We start from the raw sequence: 17,547 nt of genomic DNA on the forward strand, positions 1-17,547 counted from the left end.
GTAAATGTTTATAAATATTTATTAATTCAGTTTTTTCTTCATTCATTTTCTGCTCAGAAATGGCTAAAAAGATCCACAGATTCTGTATGGCTCTACCTATGAGATATTTTTCTTTACACAGATGGAGAGCAAGTCCTCCAAGAAAGCCATTCAGAGTAGAGTCTGAGCTCTAATGGTGGACACTAATGAAGAGCTTTTTTCCAAGCCAAACGAGTGACTCCATTTCAAATTCCTGCTTTAACTATAAAGCCAACCTCCAATTTCATTCACCGTCCAATTTATTCACCTACTCAGTTCTTAAACAACTTCTTTTCAACCAGTGGAGTCACATTTGGACACAGTGCAATTTTTCCCTGCTAGCCTTCCTTCTTTCAGTATTCATCTCCATCACTTCCTTCTTTTTTTAATTCCAAGATCGGATGGGTCTTTGAGTTCACCGCATTAAGAAAAAGTATCCTTTTTTTCTTTAAACACAAATCAAGGCAAATTATGATGAAGAAGTATAAAAGAATTATAGAACATAAAATATTCAGTAGATTCTTAATGAGGACTGGCCCTCGTGGGGACGGAGGCGGGATTAAGAGGGGGCTGTGTTGCCACTCGAGACGCCATTAACAGGCAGATAAATATGTAATGACGAGAAAGACACTTTCCTGTTGGTTTCCTTGTGCATGACTTCACCTTCTCCAATTATCATGTGCATCATAATTTTTCTTTGCCACAGTGCAATACCTCAGGAATGGGTGAGTCATGTGCGTGTGCTTGTCTTGATTTTTTTTAAGAAAGTTTAGAGTTTAGGCAATCCACAAAAACAAAAGAAACAGTCAACAAGTAACTAAGTACCCATTATGATTAAGCCATACTGATCAACACAATATGCATCACTTGTTCATTTTAGTAAGCATTTACTTGTTTCAAGGTACCAGAGTTATTATACTTAACTAAAACCTTTTTTGTTACTTAATATAAAATAAACATTAACTGACCTAAATATATTAACTCATATAAATACTCAAGCCTAAACTAAATACATAATACAAAAATGTTAATATTAACAAAATAAATGTACCAAAACCTTTTCTAAAACTGTTATTGTGTGTCATACTAGGATTGCAACTATTTTCTTAATAACTTTGACAATAACTACGTTAACATGGACACCAATAATCCAATTTTAATAATATTAAGACAGTATTCTGATCAAGAGTCTACCATGTAAACAGCGAGTTTTAATTACCTTAAACTAACTAAAGTCATAATCTAACTGAACAGAAATCAAATTAAGACATGTGGACTATGCCGATTTTAGTTGAATTATTGAAGTGCAGTTCAGACATGTAAACAACTTAATCAAACTATTACCTCTGCTATTCTCTGCACCTACATACCTAGTCAATGAAGGACCATAGACACACATATCGCAATATATCACATATATGCAAAGTTTTTTTTATCCCTAATACGGCATGCGATATCAAATTCTATTAAAACAACACTCTTTCAGCAGTTCATACTCGCATCCAATATCTCGTTTATCACAGGGGCATGCATAAAATGTTCCTGAATGAAAGTAAAAGTGCCAAACCAGTTAACTTGAAAAATGAAAAAAGGAAATACAACAACTTTACTTCTTTCTGTGTATTTATACACTTTTTAAAAAAAATTGCTTTGTCATTATTTTGTTTTACTTTTACACTGCATGGAACAAACAGAGTTTAACAGCCTAGCTATTAAATTAACAGTACACAAAAATAATAATAAATTAAACGCTGAGCTCTGATTTTTGAAAAAAGCCCTAATATTTCTATTAGAGGGTCAATGATGTCAGTGGTTGCCATGCTGAGTGTGTGATTGTGCAAGTATGTGCATTGCCAGCAGTCCTTCAACCCCAGCACTCATTCGGGGTCCCAATCCACACGGCAGGGTCTAGGGGGCACTCCAGTGCACACTGCAGCAACCAATTTAGCAAAAACAAAGGAGAAATTATTCATAAGAAATGTCCTGCCAAATGAGCAAAGGGAGGCACTTAAGACCATGCACACGAACTGCAGAAACAGCGTCAAGAAAACACTGGACTGGGTCAACCTTCCAGAGTGTGTTAGTGTGAGTGTGAGTGTATCCCTAAGGTGAGCCGAGATTCACTCTGGGGCTCGTGCTGACCCGCCTGAGAGTGACTGAAACCGTTAAGATACACGGAGAAGAAAATATGACTGTTCACTAGCATGATTCAGGATTTCAAAATGGAATCTAGAAACCTCTAGAGGTCTGGAATTGGTACTATATAAAAAGTTTGATAAATATATGTATTTCAGTATTACTTTAGACAAACTTTCATATTTATTAGGTTTATTTAATGTACTTACTATTGATTTTTAGCTCTAAAAGTTTGTTATTTTTTGTAATTTCTATTTTTAAAACTTCTATAGTGTTTTATTTATTTATTTATTTTTTTGTTTTATCTGTAGTTACTTGCGTGAATCAAGTTAAATAAATAAAAAATCCTAAATATTAACTGTAATAAAATCAATTTTACATAATAAAATGTATTTCATTTTAGCTACACGATAAAAATATGCTGGTTTGTTGAAATTAGGCATGGGATGATAAACGGTTTCAGGGTTTACCGTGGTTTGGAAAAGTCAAAGTTTTAAAACCACCAAAGTTTTGTTTTTTAACACATTTTTGACAACTATTTTATTTTAGATTTTTATTGCAACAATATTTTCAGGAATCTCTGCATCAAAAACTACTGGTCCAAAATATTTTAAATGTATCTTAAAATAAATTTATTGTGTTAAATGGGGGTAAAAGTTGTTGTTTTTTTACCAAGATGTTTAAAAAGAACTGATTTTGGAGCAGTAATCACTAGGGATGTCCTGATCAGGTTTTTTTGCCCTCAGAGTTATTTGATTTTGAGTATTTACCAATACCAAAACCTGATTTGATACTTCTATAATATATAAATAAATTAATTAATTAATAAAGAAGAGCGAAGAAACAGATTCAAGATGATCCTTATTTTTTATTTAATTCACCCTATTTTCACATTCAACAACTCTGTTACAAACAGAGCACTTGGGTGAGGTAGCTTGAACAATCAATTAATAAATAACATAAATTCTTCCATTTTGGACTTTAATGCAACAGTAAATATAAAATAATTTAATATTTTAATAATTTAATGATCATTAGATGAAATAGTGTAAAAAAAAAAAAGTTTTATTTATTTTCATGTTAGTTTTATCTGTTGTTATTTGAGTGAAACATCCTAAAAATTACTGAAATAAATTAAGTTTTACACAATAAAATGTAAATTGTTTTAGATAAAATTAACTCAATAATGACTAGTTGAAACCCAGTGTTGAGTCAGTTATGGACAAACACATTTAAATTTACACTTAAATTTATTTTGTAAAAATAATCCCAATGAGGTGCGACACAGTAGGTAGTGCTGTCACCTCACAGCAAGAAGGTCGCTGGTTCAAGCCTCGGCTCAGTTGCCGTTTCCGTGTGCAGTTTGCATGCTCTCCCTGTGTTCGCGTGGGTTTCCTCCGGGTGCTCCTGTTTAACCCACAGTCCAAAGACATGCGGTACAGGTGAATTGGATAGGCTAAATTGTCCGTAGTGTATGAGTGTGTGTATGTGAATGAGTGTGTGTGGATGTTTCCCAGAGATGGGTTGCGGCTGGAAGGGCATCCGCTGCGTAAAAACGTGCTAGATAAGTTGGCGGTTCATTACGCTGTGGCGACCCCGGATTAATAAAGGGACTAAGCCGACAAGAAAATAAATGAATAAATAATACTAATGTTGGTTTTGTCCATATTTGACTCAACATTGGTATTTTTTATTTTTTGTGTAGATTTTAGAAAGTAAAATACTGCTGGCTTTTATCAAAACATATACAATAAATCATAATTTTTATTTACTTAGATGTGTCAATATTACATGAACTGACAGTAAAGAGGAAGAGGACTCTTGAGTTACATTTGATGATCTTAAAAGGATGAAGTAAATAAATCAGCAAAGTCTGTTGCTGTGTGCCAAGTCAACATACATGCAAGTGCTGCATGTGTGTTCATTCATTAACATGCTCATGTCTGCATAGGCAGCTGGAAGGCATGTGCTGACTGTGGTAGCAGCAGGCTGGAGCCAAGGGGTAGTGTGATCTGAGGAGGGTCTCTCATTATTACATCCGACAGCAGGGAAAAAACAGCAGCAAAGACACAAACAAACACCCACATACACACTTATGGCAGTTTCATAATACACTGACATGACACTATATTGTTACTATACTTGTTTCTATTCTTTTAGAAAAACATTAACATATGACTTAAATTAGCAGATTTTGACACCACAACCATAACTTTATCAGTTACTCAGAAGGGCATTATTGCTTATATATCTTTATGAGCCAGCAAAAGAACCCTATTATGCTGGAAATCCTCCACAACCCCATCTGTGAACTAGAAAAGCTTAAATACACACTAAGGGGTTTAGTGGACAGGTTTTATACATACATTCATATAATACTTGTATACACACGCTGTATATACATTACTTATCATAACTTATTTATGATAAGCCATTTTTTTTGGGAATACAAGCCATATATTTGGGTGCATTTAAACAAAATATATTTATTAAATAACTTTATCTATTAAAATTAAATTAAATTATTCATTAAACAGATATATTAATTCATATATATTAAAATAATATTTTAGTAATTGAATATCTTTAGAAATAGAAAGATAATACATTTAAATTCATGCAAATATTGGGGAAAATAACTACAAACTACATCCATTTTAACAAAATTGTAAAATTGTTTTGTTTCTCTTAAAATTAGCTTTTTTTATTTAATATTTTTCCTAACACAAATTTGGGTGTACAAATTTTTGGACTGCTATCATAAGTTATTTTGTTAGATAAGCTCCAGATTTGGCTTCAGTATTGACTAATTTAATGTATATGCACAAAGATAATATTTTCCTATGGAAAATAAAAATTTAAATGAGAGATTTGTGAGGGGTTTATTCATATATGTTAAGCACTGTACATAATGAAAGTAAACAGCAATAAAAAAGGTATCTGGTACAGCTTTTTATCTAAATTCACTGACTATCCTCAACAAATGTATGTTTTTATGACGAGTGTTGTGCAAGAATTCATGGCCAGAGTGTGGAGTTACTAAAGAGACTTACTGTATTGAACTCCCTTGAGTCATTATGTGCGTGTGTGTATGTGCATACGTATGTGTGTGTGTTCCTTCTCTTCCCGTAATTATTAATATCAGGGCTGTGGTGGCACTGTCTGTCAGGGTGTGTCCTAATGGGGCATTTCCTTCTGCGCCCAAAACACATAAATGAGTATATTTACACACACACACATGCTGCCAACAGTCTGTTTATTCCACTGACATAAAAGAGAAAGCGAGCAAGAGAGAAAGACACGTAATGGGCTGAGACAGTAACAGGGAAGTAACTCTGTCTCCATTTGTTAGTGCTTAATCTTAATACGGCCGCTCAGCTTAAGTTAATAAATGTTAATAAACAGCGATCATTGTGAGTGGATTCAACGCTAATGCTTTACTGGCACGGTGAGAAAGAAGAGTAGGTTGAAAGAAGGTAGAAAGCATTGATCCAAGGGTTTGTAGATTTATGTGTGCATGTATTTACATATAAGTATTAGTGAGTAGATGTGTGTGTGTGTGTGTGTGTGTGTGTGTGTGTGTGTCTAATACTGAAGTGTACGTCCACAGTCTATTCTGTAATGACCCTGGCTGGCATAGGGGAAAGTCCATTTAATCAGTAGCGTGTTATTTGGAATTCTGTGTGTGCGTGTGTGTGTGTGTGTGTTTGTGATTAAAGAGGCTGGGGTGTGCTGGGTTATTAGATGTTGGCAGGAATGCTGCATGAATGATGCTGATATTAAAATTGAAGCCTCAAAGAAGCATACAATGAACACACATTCATGTGATCTAAAGAGAAAAACACTTTCCTTTCACTGTTATCTGAAATCTTATACACATTTGGGCTAAATAATTCGTTTTTTAAAATTTATTTTATTCAAAATTCTTTTCTGTTAAGGTTAAGCATGCTATTTTAAAAAGATAGTAATCTAAAACACTGAATTTAAAAAGTGTTTTGAATTTAAAGAGGTTTTAACAGATTTACTAACAGCTTGAGCCAAACCTCTTTTGCTGTTAACAAAACTATTGACAGGATTAACACAAAGTGAAACCAATAGCATTGAAAGGGTGCGGATGTGGTTTTTTTCAGCTGACATAGTCATGCACTTGAACTTACTAAGTATTGTATTTACAGAGGTTTTGCATTATTTCTATTGTTATTTTTAATTTTTTTTCCAGCAAAAATTTGTGCCTTACCCAATTTTTTTAGTTTTCTGTGTTCTTTACTTTGCACAATGTCACTTGCTGATCACACTTCCACTGTGTTAGAACCAAAAATATTTCAGAATTTTAAATATCTCTGGCATTTACTCTTGCTCTTCAGTGTTTGGACTTTCAGCAGTGAAATTTAAACTATGCTGAAGTGAACTAAACTGAACTCTAAAAACTGGATTGAAATAGTTTCAATTTACCAGAACTTCTATGTTAAGTTGCTTTGACACAATCTACATTGTAAAAGCGCCATAGAAGTAAACATGAATTGAATTGAAATTACAGTATTTCTGGACAGAATGAACACTGTAAACCCTAATATTGTCTTTACTCAAACAATTTAGTGAAGTTGACTGAACATAACTTAAAATTTAGCATTTTGGTCCTATCACTTAGAAATATGAGTTAATTTACCTTATATAACATGAAAGTTAACATTTCAAATGTAGTAAGCTCAAAATCATGATTAATCCTTTGAAAAAAAAACAGGTAATTTCCACAAATGTAGTCTTGACTGCACAATTCTAATACGTGCAATCTTTTAAGTGCAAGGTATTTTTTTAAATCAGAAAACAAATGGCTTCAAGTATAATTATTCATCATAATGTATAGAAATGGACACTTATATTTTGTTTAAAATTTATTTAAATATTTTTTCATAGCATATTATTACACACACGCATGCACACACATGCATATATAAAACCGGCAAGTTAAATAAACTTAAATATGCAAGATTTGGGAGACTCCATTACTCAATGAGTTTACTCAATTAATTTAGTTCAGTCAACTTATTAGAGTTTTCAGTGAAGGAACATTTCATGTCACACCATTTGACGATCCTGCACGGTAAACGTCACAATAATCTCCTGTATTTTGCTTGATTTTGTTTATAAAACTTACCTGAGGGTCAGTGGGCAGGTGTAGTACAGTGTGCAGCCGTTCGCTGTGGTGATGACGGGACTCTTCCTCGTACACCATGTCCCTGTCTGTCTGTGGAAGGCTCAGAAACCTACGGATAGTGCACAGGTTCTCCCAGAGTGTCCTGTTCTCTGGGCTGGGACTCTCTTTCCAGCGAAGCAGCTCACACAGCCATCCCTTAAAAAAATAAGGATTTATTACATATTTTGCCCAAAGTAGTCATCTCATATGCATGCTTTAAAATACTAGGTACACCTTTGGAATAGTTTTTTTTTTGTTGTTTTTATAAGTTCCATTAAGAATCCATTATGACTACTACACAGATATAATAATCATAATATATGAAATGTCAAAAAATTACGTAGTGGTGTATAATACTGTTATTATGACAGATATTACAGTAGGATTTTGAATTAAAACAGCTACAGTAATTTTATTATACTTGTTTACATGCTTTGACTTTTTAAATATTTTTATATTTTTAAGCACATGACTGAAAAGCTACGCTGAAACCTAACCATTTTTCATTCCCAAACAGATATCTGATATATGGCAATATATCCAAATCACATATATGACAAACAAGTTCAGGATTATACTTCACACATATAAAAACATATGTCATATATGTACATAAATGCTAAATATTGCAAAAATGTAGTGATGTAATAATGTTTACACATATTTTCCCCAACCACTACAAATTACAGACATGTACATTTATGTTCACACACACACACACACACACACACACACACACACACACACACACACACACACACACACACACACACACACACACACACACACACACACACACACACACACACACACACACACACACACACACACACACACACAAACACACATATATATGTATATGGGGTCATATATGATATTTCTGCTTGGGATATCAACAATATAAAATCAAAAAGTCAAAAACTTCTAATGTAAAACAACGGATTTGCTGGAAATACAGACCCAAAAATTATCACAAGAACTTATGATCTAGCTATAAAATTGCAATCACAATCCCATTAAAAATGAATCCTGCTTCCATATGTCATTGGTATTAATACAAATATGAGTTTGCAATATGTAAACTGCACATGAATGGACTCTAAAATTGTCACTGGGAAACTCAGACTACCTAGATAACCTGTGAATGTTTATATGGACTGTCAACTAAAGGGATACTACATTTTATTCAAAATTAAGCACTCTCAAAACATTATGCCTTGCATAGGATTTTTTAATAGTAATAGGAAAGAATAAACCTTGCATGCTCTACGATTCCTATTTTTTTTAAACAAATGATTAACTGGGGTAGCACAGTGGCACAGTGGGTAGCACAATCACCTCACAGCAAGAAGGTCACTGGTTCGAGACCCGGCTGGGCCAGTTGGCATTTCTGTGTGGTGTTTGCATGTTTTCCCTGTGTTTGCGAGGGTTTCCTCCAAGTGCTCAGATTTCCGCCACAGTCCTAAGACATGCGGTACAGGTGAATTTAATAAGCTAAATTGGCCATAGTGTAAGTGAGTGTGTGGGTGTTTCCCAGTGTTGGGTTGAGATAAGTTGGCGATTCATTCCGCTGTGGCCACTCTGATTAATAAAAGGACTAAGCCGAAAAGAAAACTAATGAATGAAGTTATTAGCCCATAATCATCTCTGTCAATGAGAAATAGAACATTTCTGATAGGGCAATAAAAAACATTTAGTGTCACTTATACCATATGCATGTCCATACACAATCTATAGGGACTTCGTTCTCTTTTATGGCCATTAATTTAACAATCATAAAGATTTGACGAGGACAGGATATTATGTGCACAATGGGATGTGCAACGACAACTCACCCCTTGTTCATGCTATCATTGTAAACTTTACTTCACAGTAAACAAGTTGCACCACAAAGCATCACAAGTGCACTGAGCGAGCTGAGAGTGTGTGAAAGCGAGAGTGAAATGCTTGGAGATTAGGAAGATTTGATTATCTCTGCTAGACTGGGCCAGTCTTTGACACCAGCTGTTGTGTGCAGTCAAGCTCTTCCAGCACACATTGTTAATGACCTGCGCATCTCGGTCTCTCTGTGGTTCTCCCTTAGCTCCTCCTGGCCAGCTGCAGCAGATGGATGCGTTCGGCCGTGACCCCCCCACCCGACCCCAGACCTGCGAGACCTGACCGCATCTGTCACACACACATTCGTTCATTCATACACACACCGCCAGAGCAGCACTTCGCTGACACATCTCACACACGCGAACATGCGAAGACGCCCCGAACACATGCCTCTAGATGATGTGGTCACACCAGCAAATCTAGTCCGCAATAATGCAGAGATTCTCAGCAAAGGAAGAAGCAGATACCGAAGCTATCTCAGGCTATTACATGGTAAGAATTAGGCGCAGCTGGGAGCAGGATCATATTTGACTAAATCAATTATCCCTCTTTGATCTAAATGAGACAGAGACAAACAAATGGGCCAGTAGCTGTAAAAAAAAATCTTTATCAACACTCTGAAATGAATGCCATGCATTTTTTGCATTAGTAAAGGCATTGCTGTTGTTCTTGGCACTAAAACAATATGGTCAGCAACACTGTAAAAAAAAAACAACAAACTTAAAATTTTAAGGCAACAAACTTAAGGACATTTTTGAGTTGACTCAACTTTCAACCCAATTACCTCACTTGACTCGATTTAAGTTGAATAAACTCAAAATGTCCTGAAGTTTGCTGCCTTAAAATTTTAAGTTGAGTCAACTTTTTTACAGTGTAACTGACTTGTCAATATTTAAATGTAAAATATTTTACGTTAAGTCTATATGAATTTGATGACAAATACAGTAATATTGGGAGTGGCATGGTGGCTCAGTGGTTAGCACTGTCACCTCACAGCAAGAAGGTCGCTGGATCGAGACCGGGCTGGACTATTTGGCATTTCTGTGTGGAGTTTGCATGTTCCCACACAGTCCAAAGACATACTTTGGATAAACTAAACTGGCCGTAGAGTTTGAGTGTGTGTGTGAATGTAAGTGAATTTAAGTGTTTCACAGTACTGGGTTGCGGCTTAAAGGGCATCTGCCATATAAAACATATGCTAGATAAGTTGGCGGTTCATTCCCCTACAAGTCTTCGCTCTTATGTCAGCTTACAGACATAACGAGCTGATCAACCTGACTTTAAAACACTCCAGTGTCCCTGTATCTGTGATTACACTCAGTAAACAGCGATGAGTTCAGTGAACTGATGACCTTCACGGCTAATTACTGTAATTTCTGTTGAGCATGTGAACACAATAGCAAATCAGCGTTGTTTTAGGACGTGCTCTTTAGCGCTGAAATGTTAGAAGGAAATGGATGTTTTTAAAACTTTAGTATTGATTGGTATCGAATTCCAGTATCGTGACAACCCTGTAAGGGACTAAGCTGATGGAAAACGAACGAATGAATAATACAGTAATATCACAAACTTCTTATATTGTGAAATATTATTCAAATTTCATATTTTTAGTGATACATTTTTTTTAGTATTCTCTGATCAATTAAAAACTGGAAAAAAATATTTATTTGAAAGAGAAATATAGCACAAATCATATTTTGTAATTAAATTAATCTACTTTATTAAAAATCTCCATGGATGATTTTAAACAGTAGTCTTTGTGTTATATATATAGATGCACAACACCAGAACAAAAGAAAAAACAAAAAAGCACAATTATATGCCTGTGATGTGCTGTTCATAATTACTGTAATTACTGTCAGCACGGGAATATTTGTTTTTCAAGGCATCAAAAACATAGATTTCTCTGCTTCTATGATATTGATTCATAATGTTCTGCATGCTTTAAAATCTGGGAACAAAGTGTCAATGTAAAAAGAGTATGAGGACAGTAATCAGATTAATCCACGGATCACTGAATGCATGTCCGTATCACAACCTAAGCAATGACTCATGGGTTGGGAGAGAGACTGACAAAGGCATAGAAAAAAGTAAGATCCTTTAGAAGGATTGGAATGGCAAGTAAGTAATGGAAATAAATGCAAGACATTTATCTGTTTATGTTTTTGTTTATCAACTGGAGAGACGCGCCAGAATCAGATATAAAGTCTGCATAGAGGCACACCATTACTTCCCCTACTATGCTGACTAAGAAAAGACATTTAAGCTTATATTCTTTTCAGAATAAAAGGTGTCTCAAATATCCTAACCTGTAATAATAACTCTAACCACATAAGAAATATTTAGCAATTTCAGTTCCCTTGTACAGTTTAAAAAACTGGTATGTAACAAGGTAACAACACAGTATTTTTTGACATTTACTGTAACGTTTAGGGACTGTCACTTCGGTGTCACTTTATTTTGATGGTCCGTTTGTTGAATTTAAGTTACATTGCATCTACATACCAACTAATTCTCATTAGATTATAAGTAGGCTGTTAGGTTGGGGTTAGGGTTAGTGTAAGCTGACATGTACTTGCAAAGTTTCTTATAGTTAGTTTATTATCTGTTTAGCAGCAGTATCAACAGATATTAAGTAGACTGTCCAATAATGCTCCATCAAAATAAGTGTTACCCTGTGCTCTATAAAAGGATGGGAACATGACAAGTTTATAAACAATAACTAAAAATAATTGATAAATAAATATTTATACCTGACTCTTGTTGGCTGCCACCTTGGCGAAAAGCGCCTGAGACACTTTGGCCCGTTTCATCTCCTGCTGGATTTCGTCATAGATGGCTGAGGTGATGTTGACCAGTGGTTCCAGTTTCACAGGAAGGTCAGGGTTAGGAGTCTTGCACTGTGAGGATCCAGTGGTCAAAGGTAAATATAACAAACAAAGACAAACTGGTTGATGAATATTTATAATTGCTACAGAAATTACAATATGAGATAACAGTCATGGATCATTTTGCAGACTCTTGTTTGTACCTGTAACATACTATGGTTTTAGCAGATAAACCGTTAAAGTATTTATCTGTACTCTTTGTAGTATGTGTTTGAAGACCAGTATATTGATTTTAGAGTGGTGTGTTTTCCTATTTAGTGTTTGAAGTTACTCTGCAGGCACAGGCAAGTAATCTCACATTCCCCAGTAAAAACGATTGCAAGATAAACATATACAGACATAATAGTAATGATAATACACAACCGCATTCCCAAAGACCAAAGAATGAAAACTTTGTTCCCATATCAGAAGGATTTTTTTATTATCTGCATACGTAGGTTCATTCATAATGGTTCTGAGGCTGAAAGCAGGCGCATTCATACGCTTCATACAAGCGTTTTAGAAAGTCCACGCACCAGGTTCCAGGTCATTTAATATAAACATGCCATGACAGGAGCAAAGCCATGCTTTCCTGCTTTTGTCATTTTAGATAATCAACGGCAAAAGCATGTGGACCTGAAGGTTTAATGTGTGTGTAAAAATGTAATCTCTAACAAATATGGATTTAGTTGAAAATCCTTAATAAAAATAGCATAAATTTAACATTCTGCAGTAGCTTGACTTATTGAACATTTATTAGCAGTGGGAAAAGTGTCATGGTTACAAATAATTACAATTCAGATCTCAAAGGTTTCTTTTGAGAAACACTCTACATGAAGAAATTAAGTGCAGATGTAATGCTCACCGAGTTTGTGATTTTGGTCTTATTCTTCCAAATAGATGCCCACGCATCAGGGGTTAACTGTTCATCGATGCTGCGCTCCCACACCTTCTGCATTGAGAGGTATAGCGAGAGGTTAGCAATAAAAAGGTAGCAGACAGACTTGAGATATTCTGACACTTAGAGGGCTTTAAAGACAGTGTGGTTAGCGCAAAACTATCAATATTCATGCATCAAACATTTAAAGACAAAATATAATTTTAAGGCTGGAACACACTACTTGACGTTTGTGATTTGTACCCTTAAATAGATATAAATAGATTTGTACCCTTATTTGCAGTGTGGATGACTCTTCAGGTTTGGGTAGACAGAGTTGACATTTGTTACATATAAAATAACATCTGTATATTCCTACTTTTATACTATTTCAAAACCCAAAAAAACTTTATTTGAGGTGAGTAGCGCTTCCTCTACAATTCATAGTAGTCACAAAACAGTAGAAGAAAAGAGCCAGGAAGATTATTAAATGTGCATCCAGTGGACATTCATAATGCCTTATGAGGCCACAGGAAAAGATCTATGCATATGAGAGTAAGTGAAGTGACTAACCTATGCCATATTTCACTATGCACATTCGTATTATATAAAACACTTTTTAATAATAGTGAATAGTGGGATAAGTATGAGTTTCAAACATAGTATTTAGTATACAGTATATGATTTTTGCTTGATTCCATACATTCTGAGGATATTAAACATTTGATATTGTCAGAGCTGATAGTCTCATGAGCACTGTTACCAGTCTGGGAATACTGTCACCAAATTTAGCAACTTTTCTTATTGACTCCGCAACTTTTATTTAAAGTCACAAAGCTATTTTGGTGATATTCAAACATATTTGGCTTTTTTTTCTTATTGTTTTAATAGGTAATGTACAGCCTAGCAACAAGATGCACATTTTTGTGTTTGCCGAGCTCTAAATTATGTGAAATTTAGATTTTTTCATAAATTTTTTAACTATTTATAAAGGAGGGATGCATGTGATATGTTGTGTTTTTTATTCTGAGTAGAGTATTCCAGCCTTTGCTAAGCTCAGTTCTTGCAAAACCTAGCTTTGTAACATCCTGATTTCAGATTACTAAGAAAACAACAAACTGTGAGCCAAGCCAAACAAGTAAACAGATCGCATGAATCCAGACAGAAACAAAAGCAATCTCACTGGCGTACATATAAACAATTGAGAATCAGACACAACAAAAGCTTTCAGGTATTTCTACACCCAGTTAAACATACAAACATAGATGCAATGGGGATGTCTATGGGAATGAAGGTGAGAAATGTGGTACCTGAGAGAGGCGGACGGCCCCAGGACTGGGGTTTGTGCTTGGAGGCAGACTCACAGGGGGGTTCATACTGCGTTCTCGCTCTTCCTGATAAATGCGGTCCCTCTCACTCTCAGGTAAGTTCAGGAAGTTCTGCATTGCTTTGAGGTTCACCAGCAAAGACTGAGAGGCTGAACGCGGGTCCTCTTCTTTTCGCAATATCTCTGATAACAGGCCCTGGTGAACATAAACACATAAGTAAGTACAGTTGATGACTCTGTTTTATTTTTTTCTATTACTTCACCTGCAGCATGTAAGCCTCCACCCACTCTCTAATCGACTGTGCACTATGTTGGATGTAATTGAACATAATTTGGACCTGCAGTAACTCTGTGAATTCACCAGGTGTGTTTGCTGCTGAGAGGGTATGTGAGGATTCAGTCTTTGGATACCAGGCAATCATGATGACAGGCTCAAACCAACACACTGACTCTGACAGTATTTAGTTCAGTGCCAAATTAAACTTATTTAGACCTGAGTTGTATATGATTTGGTCTGTCCATAGGATAATGACTAGGTCAAAGCAATAAATCTATAACATATATGACAAATATTTTGTTATTCATTAATTTTCTTTTTGGTTTAGTCCCTTGAAGGGGTCGCCCCAGCTGAATGAACAGCCAACTTTTCACATACATACATGCATACTATGCATATGTTTGGACTGTGGGGAAAACTAGAGCACCCTGAAGAAACCTACACAAACATGGGAGAATATGCAAACTCAACATAGAAATGCCAACTGACCCAGCCTGGGCTCGAACCAGTGACCTTCTTGATGTGAGGCGATCGTGCTTCCCACTGTGCCACCGTGTCGCCACTGTTTTGTTATGAGATATATTTACTTTTTTCGCTGATACTAATTTTTTTCATTAGGATTGTCTGTGTTTGGTCTATTTGTAGAATGCATATATTTTAGTTTTATGACAAACTGAACTTAGCAATCTTTGAAGTATACAGTACGACAGAAAATCATTTGTTTTTGTTAATGATTTATTAATTTATGTTTTTCTTTTTTTTACAAATTGCCCTAAGAATCTTACAACTGACTGCATGTTCGGAATAATCTCGACGCAGATACCCACATTTTTGTCTTTCATATTAAAAATGTAAAATTGAAACTTCACAAGAAAATTTAAAATAATGTTCTTTATAAAAATAAAATAGTCAGTGTTACTTTTAACTACAATTCTGTAGATAGAAAAAAAATGCTTGCTTTGGCAACAGAGATGAGTTGCGTCTGGAAGGGCATCCGCTGCGTAAAAACTTGCTGGATAAGTTGGCGGTTCACTCCGCTGTGGCGACTCTGGATTGATAAAGGGATTAAGCCGACAAGAAAATGAATGAATGAATGAACTAAACTACTGTTGACAAACAAGCCAGTCTTGGTTAAATTCATTTAATTTATGTTTATTACTATCCCTAAGTGGGTTTCCGCTGGGTGCTCTGGTTACTCCCGCAATCTAAAGACATGTGGTATATAGGTGAATTGGGAAGGCTAAATTGTCTGTAGTGTATGTGTGAGAATGAGATGGATGTTTCCAAATGATGGGTTTCAGCTAGAAGGGCATCTGCTGTGTAAAACATATGCTGGATAAGGATAAGATAAGGCTGTTTATTCCACTGTGGTGACCCCAGATTAATAAAGGGGCTAAGCCGAAAATAAAATAAATGAACGAACGAATGAATGAATGAATGAATGAATGAACATTCCCCGGGATTTTTTTTTACTTAATAGACATAGAAAATGTGCATTACAATCGTTAAAATTTTTATTCTTGCCAGCAAAATGATTACAGAGTTTAAAGAATTGTAGTTCTAGATGAGACAATATGCTCCACCATGAGCTTTGAACTATACCTGTGTACGGTTGAAGGCAACTCGAGCAAACACTGCCTGTGAGACACTGGCCCTTTTCAGCTCATCTCGCACTAGTTGGTATATATCAGAGGACACTTCTGCAGCCGAGGGGTTGGAGCCGGGCTCTCCAGGGCCCCCAGACTTGCTAGGCCGAGGAATGGGTGGGTGATTGAGAAACTGCTGGTTAAGAGCCTGTGGGTGCTGATGCAGGAGGCGGCTGACGGCCAGCTGCTGGTTGATAAGATGAGCCATGGCCAACTGCTGCCGGACCAGCTGTGGACTGAGCTGGGGTGAGAGAAGTCCTCCAGGTGCCAAAAGAGGCTGCAGGGCGGCAGGAGGAGGTGGAGGAGGCACCTGTGCCCTTAGTGGAGGACTGTGATGGAGCTGCCCAAGAGATGATGGGGGTTGTGGCTGCCCTTGAGGTGGAGGCTGAGACTGAGCTGAATTCTGAGGTTCTCCTGAGTTGCCTTTTACCAGGGAGCCAGCGCTGTTCAATGGGCCGAGTTGTCCCAGTGCAGTGAGGTGAGGAGGTGGACGCTGGGCTAATACACAGAAGTCTGCGATATTGTCCCGTTCAACTATAGAGGGATAAAGATGTGTATGAGGCACCAGAACAAACTCTCTACTGTTCAAGCTAAGAAATCAAAGTCAGTCCTTTACCCAAAGATACTTTAGAGCTTACCCTTGATTTCTGAGCCCTCCCGTCCTTGCCACAAATAATCGCCTAAAACAGACATGAGAAACTCATGGTAAGTGACAAAAGCATTCATTAACTCAATCATGCTCATGATGAAACAATAATGTTCTTTCATGAATAGACAGTTTTACAACTCTGGCTTACAACTGTATGACTGACACGTGAGTCACCCAATGGAGTCCCTCCGTACTGGCACACACATCTGGCAATGCGGGCTGAGTGTTTAGCTCTGGGAGGCAAACAGCAGAACTAATGGAGGGGGCTCGGTGTAACTCAACACCACTTACTCTGTCAGCATACCGAGGATCGCTTTATTCTTTGTTGGCGCTCTCTCTCTCTGCACTTGGGGTTTAGTCCCTACTTTGATCTGTCCTGCTGTGTAATTATTTCACTTTTTGAAGGGGCAATGAGAGGAGGAAAATTGTCACAGGCATTTGGATGCTAAGAGGCTTAAACAGCAGAGCTGTAGGATAGGACCTGCCGCTGGAAGACCCCCTGCAGCATTTTTGGGGAAGGAACAGTGGTTTCCATTAGGCCACAAGGAGGATTAGGTTACCCCATCTTGTGTAAAAAGGGCCATTAAGATACAATGTATACAATGCAGCAAATACGTCAAGACTTCATGACCCTGAACACCTCACTACAGTTACAAACCTGCATTCCCTGCCCCCATG

At 36.4% G+C, this 17,547-nt stretch overlaps 1 protein-coding gene across 5 annotated transcripts in view; it reads right to left on the reverse strand.

The window, feature by feature from the left end:
• satb2 (SATB homeobox 2) overlaps window positions 1-17,547 on the reverse strand; it is an 81,215-nt gene that overhangs the window by 6,273 nt on the left and 57,395 nt on the right. For 3 of the 5 annotated variants that reach the window (XM_087266776.1, XM_087266779.1, XM_087266777.1), the window contains 6 exons: window positions 16,859-16,900; window positions 16,177-16,754; window positions 14,281-14,493; window positions 12,959-13,045; window positions 11,980-12,126; window positions 7,310-7,504 (listed from right to left, as the gene is read on the reverse strand). In XM_087266776.1, the coding sequence (XP_087122902.1) occupies window positions 7,310-7,504; window positions 11,980-12,126; window positions 12,959-13,045; window positions 14,281-14,493; window positions 16,177-16,754; window positions 16,859-16,900 (1,262 nt within the window). The remainder of the gene's footprint in view (window positions 1-7,309; window positions 7,505-11,979; window positions 12,127-12,958; window positions 13,046-14,280; window positions 14,494-16,176; window positions 16,755-16,858; window positions 16,901-17,547) is intronic. The other 2 variants (XM_087266778.1, NM_001128532.1) reach the window with 2 other exon arrangements.

The sequence above is a fragment of the Danio rerio genome, chromosome 9 (genome assembly GCF_052040795.2).
Source record: "Danio rerio strain M-AB ecotype USA chromosome 9, GRCz13ab, whole genome shotgun sequence".
Taxonomy (NCBI): domain Eukaryota; kingdom Metazoa; phylum Chordata; class Actinopteri; order Cypriniformes; family Danionidae; genus Danio; species Danio rerio.